Source organism: Musca vetustissima, unplaced genomic scaffold (genome assembly GCF_032173495.1).
Source record: "Musca vetustissima isolate MV318-11 ecotype Yass unplaced genomic scaffold, APGP_CSIRO_Mvet_v1 utg19330, whole genome shotgun sequence".
Classification (NCBI taxonomy): domain Eukaryota; kingdom Metazoa; phylum Arthropoda; class Insecta; order Diptera; family Muscidae; genus Musca; species Musca vetustissima.
Window position 1 is genome coordinate 61559 of NW_026882625.1, and position 11322 is coordinate 72880.

Below are 11322 nucleotides of genomic sequence, written 5' to 3' on the forward strand. Positions count from 1 at the left end.
ATCATTAATCATTAAAATGGATGAATAAAACGCAAGTATTAATAAACAACATACATTTTTCGCTTTTTATCATTTTTCTAATAAAAAGTCTGCTCTTTGTTTGTGCAAAATTGTTTGTTGTTTTAATCAGCTGTGTCGATACAGCCGTTTTACTGCTTTACTCGTTTACTTTTTGCCATGTTCTCGCATTATACTCTCTGCAAATTTTTACTGATTAAATGTTACTGGGAAAGTAAACGAACGCACTTATTATAATGTAGATGAATATGCACAGTCATATTGAACAAAAACAATTTGAAAATAAATTCTGAATGGCATCCAGAATGCACTTATTTGTGAGTTGGAACTGGTTGACTCCTCATTATTTTCGTATTTATTATTTTATTTTGATCCAAGGTATATATAACATATTTGAATACAACCATAGTGTTTTATAGTAAACTTTGACAGCATACATTAGAAACAGCTGATCTTCCTGGATAACCTTATTAATAGAGTTCGAAAGAAATCGCTTATTACAACGGTCTAGGGACCGGCGAAATTGGTCGCTAATGGTGTTTTTACACGATATGTATTTTACATATGTGCTGTCACTTTTTCATCCATATGTAATTCCTTATGTGTGTCAAAATTACAGCGTACACAAAACATTTATTTTTTGTGTTCAAATTGGCATATGTATTTTACATATGACATAACAAAACAAAAAAAAAATTTTTTTGTAAATCAACATTTTTTTTTATTAAACACCTACAAACGAAATATATATTTGTAAAGCCTTTTCAGACTTTTCTTTGACTTGCCATTGAAATATTTTCTTCCATCAATGTCTTTCATTCAAACAGCTGATTTCTTTATGTTTCACATACGAAAATAGAGCGCGTCCTATTAGGAAAAAATACATATGTAATTGCATATCGTTTTGACACATTGAAATTTCCGTATGTTTCACATGACGAGTTCGATTTCCATATGTAAAAAAGTGACAGCACATATGTAAAATACATATCGTGTAAAAACACCATAAGCGATAGAGCAGAATTTTTCTTTTTTATATTCCAGTGATGGCGTAGACAAGATTTTGGAGGTTGAAAATTCCCCAAGAAAAAATGAAGGCATCTAAAATATTATTTCAAACGAATCAAGGATATTTGAGGTTCCCATAGGCCACAAATTATTTACCAGCTTTTTTCACTCGGACACCTTCAGTCTATTGTACTTGTCCTGAGTATCAGAAAGGAAGAGAATAAAAGAAAGGAAAGGAGAAGGTTATACTGGACAAGTTTAGATATTGTATGTATTCCAGAGAAGAATGCTAGAGTATAAATTACATATCTACCAAACTATCGATGACCTTTGCTGCATAGATGCTCAATTGTTTCCAACTCTTACGCATCTTCACATAAACGGAAAAAATCCTGCTTGATAGGACTGTAGATCTATATTTTGTACCTCGTGGACTTCTCTCTCTAAAGGTAATAAGATACCTGAACAGTGGACACCTATTCATAAGTTGGTTGTTTTAGCATATTTGTTGTATTTTCTTTTATTCCGGTTCTGACTCCCTTGTTTTCAGGTTCAAAAAGGATGCAATCTGCTGCGTCTAAAGAGATTCCGGTGACAGATGATTGGGTGAGGTCAAAGACCATATTCAGTACATGTGTATGGTTTGTAGTATCAATTCGGGCTACTCCGTTTTGATCTTAATTGGGCTAAAACCACTCTATTTTATCTAGGTAGATGTCCGTTTTGATAATTGGACTCCAATAACTGCATTTATGTGGTATTGGTCGATAGCCTGCGTCACTGCTTTGGTGTGATGACATGGATGATGGAACCTAAGCAGGCACTGCAATGACAACATATTTTTGTTCCGATGTACGGGTAAGACAATCGCCTCCACTGGTATCATAAGAAGGCAGCCTATCGCAGTTCTTATGTCGGTTTCGTTGTGTATGCTATTCATTCCTCGATTGTTCTATTGATCTAGGGGTTCCATATTGTACCGTTGAACCTCTCCACCCAGATCATGTAGATCTTACCTTACGTGCATGGGTAGGGGAATCCTATCCATAAGGTGATGGCACCTTAGCGGGCACTACATCGACAAATTCGTTATTTGTCTAGACGATATAAATAAGCTATCGAACGACAATTTCGTCGCACAACAACATGTGGTGTCATGTGCTGCGTTTGCTGTAGAGGAGAATGTTGGGTGTTTTATATACCGACAAAGACGTTGACGACGATGGCGTTGGTGACGAAGACGATAAGGATACGGTAGGATATGTCGTGAAATGAACCCACTACATACATCTGTTGCATTTCACCGAAGATGGGATGTAGCACTCTGAGACCGTCAGGTCCATTGTGATAATAATTGAGTCATCAATTGCTAGATCTATATATTGAGATCCTCGTCTAGCTAATTCGTCTGATCTTTCATTACCCAAGATTTCACAATGTTCTGGTACCTATCACAGACGATAGCTGTAAGTAAGTTCTTCCAAAGGTTCTCTGAGGACGGCCTCAGATTTGATATAACAAGATTTGATGGCTTTAGGAGCCGCTTAACTTTCCACGAAGATAGTCACCGGTTCAACGACCTCTGCATCCAGACTTTTTATCAATTCCGCTGCCTTCCAAATCACGAAGTTTTCAGCTTGGAAAACACTACAGTTGCAATCCAGCTTGTAGGTTAACTCAAGGACTAGTCTTTCACAGCCCCTGTACCTTTTCATCTTGCATCCGTCTGTATAGAAGGCCAGACTGTCCAGAGGAGGGTTACTTCGGTTCTATTCGCTTATAGGTTAACTCAAGGACTAGCCTTTCACAGTAGACGCCAGCCCCTGTACCTTCTTCCATCTTGGATCCGTCTTAGTCGCTTAGTTTTACGCGTTGGTCCAATATCGTACCTGGCTCGTTAAAGATACGATCATGCCCAAAGGTACAGCATCGCCACAGTTTTTGTTCATGCAGCCTTAGGGCGCTACGTGCGGCCTGGTACTTAATGCTGAGGCCCAGAGGCTTTAAGTTCAGCATTGTGTTCAGAGCAGCTTGTGTCGTACTCCTCATGGCTCCTGTAACTAAAATCGAGGCGGCTCTTTGTACCTTATATAATTTACTAGATGTCGACTTGTGGCGCAGACAGTTCCACCACACAAGAGAGCCATAGGATAGAATGGGCCTTACCACGGTGTTATACAACCAGTGTATAGTCGATGGTTTTAGCCCCGATGCAGAACCAAGGTGTGTGGATTCTTTCTATCCTGGTGCGGACCAAAATGGTTCGAAGCATACATCCCACTGTATAATGCCACCCATCATTCCAGGATTGCGGTTCCAATGTTGTACATTGGTACCGCCGGTATCGGCTATCGCGCCATTGGCTACTGGTGAAGTCGTTAAGCTATCATAAGCAATTCCCTATTCCTGCCTATCTCTTTTCAAGTACCCAAAATTAACACAATTATTTTGGCTTTAAACCTAAACTTTAGGGAATTTAGTAAATCAGACATAACTGGGTTCAAGACACTCCCTTAGGATCTTCTTATAGTTGCCCAAATGGAAGATCCTGATCCAATTTTCTAATATGGAATTATATCAGGTAGGTCAGCTTGAGGTGAATAACAAAAAAGCAACTATGCACGTGTGGCTTTTGTGACATTTTTCAACACAAAACTAAAAAACGCGAAAAATGAATGAATGGTTATGATTTCACAAAATATGTATTTTGATTTGATGGAACAAGCCACCTTGAGAAAAAATTGTAATCAGTTGGTAATCAGTTGGTAGCTGGAAATATCCCCCATATTTTTTATTCTCCTTGGAATTACGATGATTAGCACGCAGCAATTAAACTCGTAAACTCTAGTAGATTTTTCAAGATTCGGGCATCCAAAATTGTTTAAAAGATTTTATAGAACAGCAGACAGTTACGCTGCAGCCAGCAATTAAATTCATAGAGACGGGCGTAGATAATCAGCCACTATGCGTCAACGAACAGACGCACATGTTGACAAAAATCAGCTGTGGAGCAAAAGAATAAAAAGGAAGATGCGGGAAAAATTAGTAAGTGTAGTCATCAAAGAAAAAACGAGATCATGAACGCGGTGTAAGTAGTCTTTATCGAATGTATGGCTAGCCATCTTAATGTCCTTGGCATTCCTGCTGAAATATCCCCAATATAAGGGTCCCGAATTGCTCAATTTGCAATTGCTACATGTTGCTATCAATGCTATTACTCTATTAAATTTGTAACGGTCACCCACATAGAATCAGCTGTTATTGACACACTAAATAGCCGATACTTGGCTGGCTATCATTATAACCTTCACCACACTGTGGTACAGGGTATTATGTCTTTGTGCATATGTTTGTAACAGGCAAAAAAAAAATCGAGATAGACCCATGGTTCCTTTTGAGAATATGCATAGAATCACTTTCTAAATCGATTTATGCATGTCCGTCTGTCCGTCCGTCTGTCTGTCCATGTAAAATTGTAAACAACGTACAGGTCGCATTTTTGATCCGAATTGGATGAAATTTGGCACAGCTCATTTGTTTGGCCCAAGGACGAACCCTATTGAAATTGGGAAAAATCGATTCAGATTTAGATATAGCTCCCATATATATTTTTTCGTCCGATTTAAGGCAAATGGGGCACCAAAGTCCCTCTATATCTTTCAATTTGCATGAAATTTGGCATAGAGTTCTGAATTAGATGCAGAACGATGTGTGCCAAGTTTCGAGAATATCGGTTCAGATTTAGATATAGCTCCCATATATAGGTTCGTCCGATTTAAGGTAAATGGTGCAGCAAAGTCCCTATATATCATTCGATTTGCACGAAATTTGGCATAGAGTACTGAATTAGGTCCAGAATGATATGTGCCATGTTTCGAGAAAATCGGTTCAGATTTAGATATAGCTTCCATATATAGGTTCGTCCGATTTAAGGTAAATGGTGCAGCAAAGTCCCTATATATCATTCGATTTGCACGAAATTTATCATAGCGTACTGAATTAAGGCTAGAATGATGTGTGTCAAGTTTAGAGAAAATCGGTTCAGATTTAAATATAGCTCCTATATATAGTTTCGTCCGATTTAAGGTAAATGGTGCACCAAAGTCCCCATATATCATTCGATTTGAACGAAATTTGGCATAGAGTACTGAATTAGGTCCAGAATTATGTGTGCTAAGTTTCGTGAAAATCGGTTCAGATTTAGATATAGCTCCCATATATAGTTTTTTTTCGATTCTATGTAAATGGTGCACCAAAGTTCCTATTGACCTTTCGATTTGCATGAAATTTGGAACAGCGTACTGAATTGAGTCTAGAATGATGTGTGCTAAGTTTCGGAAAAATCGGTTCTGGTTTCGATATAGCTCCCACATATACATACATATTCGTCCGATTTTACATAAATAATGCACCAACCTTCTAATGTTTGTCCGATTAACACGATTTTTTGCACAACGTATCAAGTTGTGACTTGAATAACGTTATTGCGTTTTGTTGAAGTTGATGTAGATGCTGTCATAGCTTCCATATGTATTTCGAATGAATGTCTGAATGAAATTAAAATTTTAACAGTGCGGCGACCGAACAGTGCGGCGAACCGAATTAATTTTGCTATAAGTCGTTTTTCATAAATTTGTCCCATGGTACGAAGTCGACTTTAAATCTGCCCGAATGAAATTAAATTTATCATAGGTTGCAGAAAGACTTGCGTACGTTCGTTGGAGGGGATACATATATTCAATATACCCAAAGTGGTGAAGGGTATCATTGTCGGCCCAGTCCGACTTTACTGCTTTCCTTACTGGTTTTCATTTGAATTACAACGACAGGAAAAAGCAAGAAGCAAGGTGTATTTAATAAGGTGTATGCATCAGATACAACAACAAATATTTTACAAAAACAACATTATTGTTATAGAAATTAAATTGTCATTCTGACAATAAGTTTTTGACAAAAATAAACAAAAACAATTATTAATTTATTTTTGTCAAGAACTTTTCTTTGAGGAATAATTAATGAATTTGTGTTTTAGGTCAGTGAAAAATGAAGTTTAAGACCTGGTCGCGATTAATTTTAAGTTATCCACAATTAGCCCATGGCTCCTTGTGATGTTGTTTATATTGTGGATTACAATCTATTTTTTCTATGGAGTGGCTTCAAATCTTGCCTTCTTAATGAAAATTGAAGGACATGAATCCCCGGCCAAAGACTCAATCATGGAAATTGTGTTGGCCGTATAAAATCATTCCATAGGCGTATTTAACCTCCGCCGAGAATTGTGACAAGCACCAAGGGGCCGATTTCAATATAGGCTAACATAATCTCCTCGATTTGATGAGTTGCTGGGATTTCTGGACAGATCTCCACACATAACATAAAATATGTGGACCAATCGGCGAACGGGGTTATAACTGATTTAAGCATATGTTTCCTTTCCGTCCGCCTCTATGAATGTATTTTCTTTAATTTTTATTATTAAAAAATACTAAATTTAAAGACCATTTTTGAAATCGAAATGTAATATTGAAAATTGAAAATGTTTTTGACAATTTACTTTACAAACAATAAGGAAAAAAGTTTGAAACCATATGATTGTCACTTACACCTTATTAAATACGCCTTGGCAAGAAGATTGTGTCTGTTCAACACAAAGGAAATAGTTTTATTTTAATAAAATTTAATAGAAAATTGAGTATATAAAATATCCCGAAATCCGTTAATAACTGCTGTAGCAACCATCCATCCATTCGTACATACGAAAAATGCAACCCTGCATTATAACGTACAACCCTGACTCAACACTGAAGCATTCACAAGGACAGTGTCCGTGTGTGTACACGGTTCTCATTCAGTCTCCATCCCACCTCATTCGTAAATATTTCGTTATACTCTACTTTGAGTTCTGCTTTATCGACCATTTTGTCTTCTCTCCCATTCGTTGGCAAGTGGAACGTTTTTCAATTTCTATCGGTTGCGAATTTGCTTATCTGTCCAACACGAAAAGAAGAAAAATTTGGAAGATTGTTACAGTTTAGTTTTTTTAGAGACAAAAACGAAAGAAAATAGAGAAAAAAACAAAATGAATGTAATAACAAGTATTAAATTATATATTGAAAAAATGTGCACCGAATCAGGACCTGGCATGAAAACTATGCTGCTTGATAAAGAAACGGTAGGTTGGTGATATTGCAGAAAACATCTAAAATTTTTTTCGGGGGCGGTGGGTGGTGATTCAGTTGTAATTTAAAAACAAAAATATGCTATTAAAAATACTAACTATTGTAGCTTTTGTTATTGTTGTTGTTTGTTTATTTTTTTAATTGTTATTATTTTCTCTATTTACAGACAAGTATTATTTCCATGGCATTTGCCCAATCGGATATGCTGCAACGTGAAGTATTCCTCTTCGAACGCATCGATTCGGGACGTTCCAATGAACGTATGAAATATTTAAAGTGTATTGTATTTATACGCCCTACGAAGCAGAATATACAACTGTTGGCCCAAGAGCTAAGAAGCCCTAAATATGGATCGTATTTTTTGTGTAAGTTTTAAAATATTGACTGGCACATCGTCCCACTCACATTTAATTTTATTTTTTGTATCTTGGTTAATGTTAAGAACGTTATGGCTTCCGCAAATTGACTCAAGGATTTTTTGTTAAGCCTTTAGGTGTAGGTTGACACACACACCACACTGTGGTACAGGGTATTATGTCTTTGTGCTTATGTTTGTAACAGGCAAAACGAATCGAGATAGACCCCTGGTTCCTTTTGAGAATATGATTAGAATCACTTGGTGAGACGATTTATTCATGTCCGTCTGTCCACCCATGTATGTTTGTGAACAAAGTACAGGTCTCATGTATGATCCGATTTGGATGAAATTTGGCACATGTCACTTATTTGGCCCAGGGTTCGTCACCCTATTGTTTGAGAAATTTGAGAAAATCGGTTCAGATTTAGATATAGCTCCCATATATAGTTTCGTCCGATTTTATGTAAATGCGACACCATACTTCCATATTGGTTCGATTGCGACAATATTTTGGACAGGGTACAGAATTTGGTCTAGATTGATGTATGCGAAGTTTTGCTGAAATCGGTTCAGATTTAGATATAGCTCCATGTCTGTCTATGTTTGTTCGCTTTACATGAAATATTGCATAGCGTATTGGATTGATTTAATCAAATAACTAAAGTTTGCCCGTTTAGGACGAATTAGTGCACAACGCACCAAATCGAATCCACCCACGGTTGCTCAAATACGTCAATTTATATATACTAGACCTTATACATATTTTGCTCCATGATTGACATTCAATTTTTCATACATTATGTTTTACATAAATCGGTTTGTAGAATTGTCGATATTGGCCGAACTTAACGTATTTTTTCGCTTGTTTGTTTGTTTAAACCCAATTTTTTAATATTTCTCTATTTTTTACAGATTTCAGTAACATCATACCACGAACAGACATTAAATATTTAGCTGAATGCGACGAAAGTGAATCGGTGCGTGAAGTCAAAGAGTTATATGCCGATTATTTAGCTGTCAATCCAAATTTATTTTCCCTCAACATTCCGAAATGTATGAGTCGCCTTAATTGGTTACCCGATGCCTTAAGCCGTTCCGTACAAGGTGTTATATCCGTGTTGTTATCTCTGAAATTAAATCCAGTCATTCGTTATCGTGGTGGTTCGGCAATGGCACAAACATTGGCCAAACAAATTTACGAACAAATTACCAAAGAATCATCGCTGTTTGAATTTCGTAATCCGGAAAATGGGGCCGCTCCACCATTACTTTTAATTTTGGATCGTCGTGATGATCCGGTTACGCCACTGCTACATCAATGGACCTATCAGGCTATGGTCCATGAATTGTTGCATATACGCAATAATCGTGTTGATCTTTCCGGTGTTCAAGGTATACCCAAAGATTTTAAGGAGTTGGTACTTTCCGGTGATCAAGATGATTTCTATGGCAAAAATATGTATGCAAATTTCGGTGAAATTGGTTCGACAATTAAAAATCTCATGGAGGAATTTCAACGCAAGGCCAAAGATCAAAAGAAAGTGGAGAGCATTGCTGATATGAAAAATTTCATCGAGACCTATCCACAATTTAAGAAAATGTCGGGCACGGTGCAAAAGCATTTATGTATTATGGGTGAATTGTCAAGTCTGACGACCAAACGTAATCTCTTTGAGGTATCCGAATTGGAACAGGAGATTGCCTGCAAAGCCGAACATTCCCAACAATTGCAACGTATTAAGAAAATCATATCCGATGAGCGTACTTCCATTGATGATGTGGTAAAATTGGTGGCCTTGTATGCCTTGCGTTATGAACGCCATGCCAATTGTGACACCTCGGGTCTACTGAAAATGATCAAAACTCGTGGTGGCCAGACACATGTTATACCCAGTCTAATAGAGTATGCTGGCACGCATATGCGTCAGGGAGAACTTTTCAATTTGGTACGCATAACAGATGCGGTGAAATTAACACGTAACCTTATCAAAGGCTTGAAGGGTGTTGAAAATGTCTTCACGCAACATACACCGCTCCTCAAGGAAACTTTGGAAGATGTTTTTAAGGGACGTGACTTAGATCCCCTATATCCCACAATAAATTCCGAATTGGTACCATTCCGTAGACCACCGCAAGAAGTTGTTGTCTTTATGATTGGTGGTGCAACCTATGAGGAGGCATTAGCTGTCCATCAGCTTAACAATGCCGGGTATCGTGTCATTTTGGGCGGTACTTACATCCACAATTCACAGAGTTTTATTGACGAAGTGTTGGCAGCCACGGAGAATATACAATTTAAACATACCAAATCGATGCTGGGTTATTATGCCTCAACGGAAAATTATTAAATTATTTTAATTATTGTTGTGTTTTTCACCATTTTTGTCCTTTTTATCTATTTATACAAAAAATGGGGAAAATATATATTTAAATAAATAAAATTTATAGATTTATTTGTAAATTAAATTAATTGTAATATAAATTATATTCATAAATTTACACTATCCTACATACATAATACATAAATTACAAACAAATATATAAACAATTATATGACATAAATATTTTTAATATAATTTAACAAAATAAATATCAATGTTTTGTGTGTATTATAGAATAATCACAAAATTAACAATGTATTTTGTATAAATGTTTTATATTATTTCATAAAAGATTTTATTTCAAAGAACTTCTCAGCTTATCGCATAAAGCAGTGGCTTGCGCAGGCGACTTGTAGTTGGTGGTCGAATCAACCATCGACCATGTTGATTTGGTGGCGGATATTTTCTTATTCCTCATATGGAAGAAATTAACAAGATCGGCTATTTAGACGTTTAGCCTCTCACATATATCATCAATAATGGGACCCGACGCCATGATCGTACAATCATCCGCACACATTACGATCTCTATCCCGTCCGGTGGTTGTGGAATATCAGAAAGGTAGAGGTTGAACAGATCCGGAAATATCACCCGGGGAATATCGCCGTCCTGTCATCATTCCTTCCAGGTATTGGCTCATTAGCCAATACCGTTGTTTCTGCTGGGAAGTTAGGTCTTACTTCGGGTATTCGACCAGCAGGTATACAACGAGCCGCAGCAGTAGCGATGATTTTCCGGAAATTCTCCTCAGCTACCCGTGGATTGGTAAACTCTATGAAGCCAGGCCAATCAGCTTTCCCATGGTTCAGGAAAGTACGGCTTTCAGAGGTTATGAAGTCTGGTGATCTGTTGACAGAGACGATGATCGGAAGGTTATCTGAGCCGAGTGAAATGACGGGTTGCCAAGTTACGTCATTTGTCAGACCCGGTACAACAATGGTGAAGTCTGGCGAGCTGTAGCAATCTCCTCTTATCCTCGTGGGGGCATCCTCATTAACCGTGCAAAATGCTGAGCTATTAATTTATTCAGCCAGTGCTGTGCCCCTCTGGTCATTACCTAGGACGGAATGCCACAACTCATGGTGGGCATTGAAATCCCCTAGTACCTGGCGGATATTACCTTCTAAAGCGTACTGATTCATCGGCGGTATATAAACATTGAGCACCTCTACCTCGGCAGTTCCACACTTGACTGATACACCCGTACATTACATGTATGGATCACTAGAGTCTAGCTCAAGCGAGATAGGCTGTACTGGACAGAATGGTGTAATAAGAATGCAAGTCGCCCACCTCCGAGGCTGTCGAGGCTTTGTTCCATGCCGTGGAGTTGGGACCTCCATCCTCGCCAGGGATTGCATTTTTGAATTGGAGGAA

The 11322-nt window shown here is 37.6% G+C and overlaps 1 protein-coding gene across 1 annotated transcript; it reads left to right on the forward strand.

Moving 5' to 3' along the window:
• Window positions 1-7100: 7100 nt before the first annotated feature.
• LOC133329205 (vacuolar protein sorting-associated protein 45) lies at window positions 7101-9911 on the forward strand. The gene is made up of 3 exons (XM_061537698.1): window positions 7101-7198; window positions 7372-7570; window positions 8476-9911. The coding sequence occupies exons 1-3, from the start codon at window positions 7106-7108 to the stop codon at window positions 9909-9911; spliced, it is 1728 nt and encodes a 575-aa protein (XP_061393682.1). The 5' UTR covers window positions 7101-7105.
• The last annotated feature ends 1411 nt before the right edge of the window (window positions 9912-11322 follow it).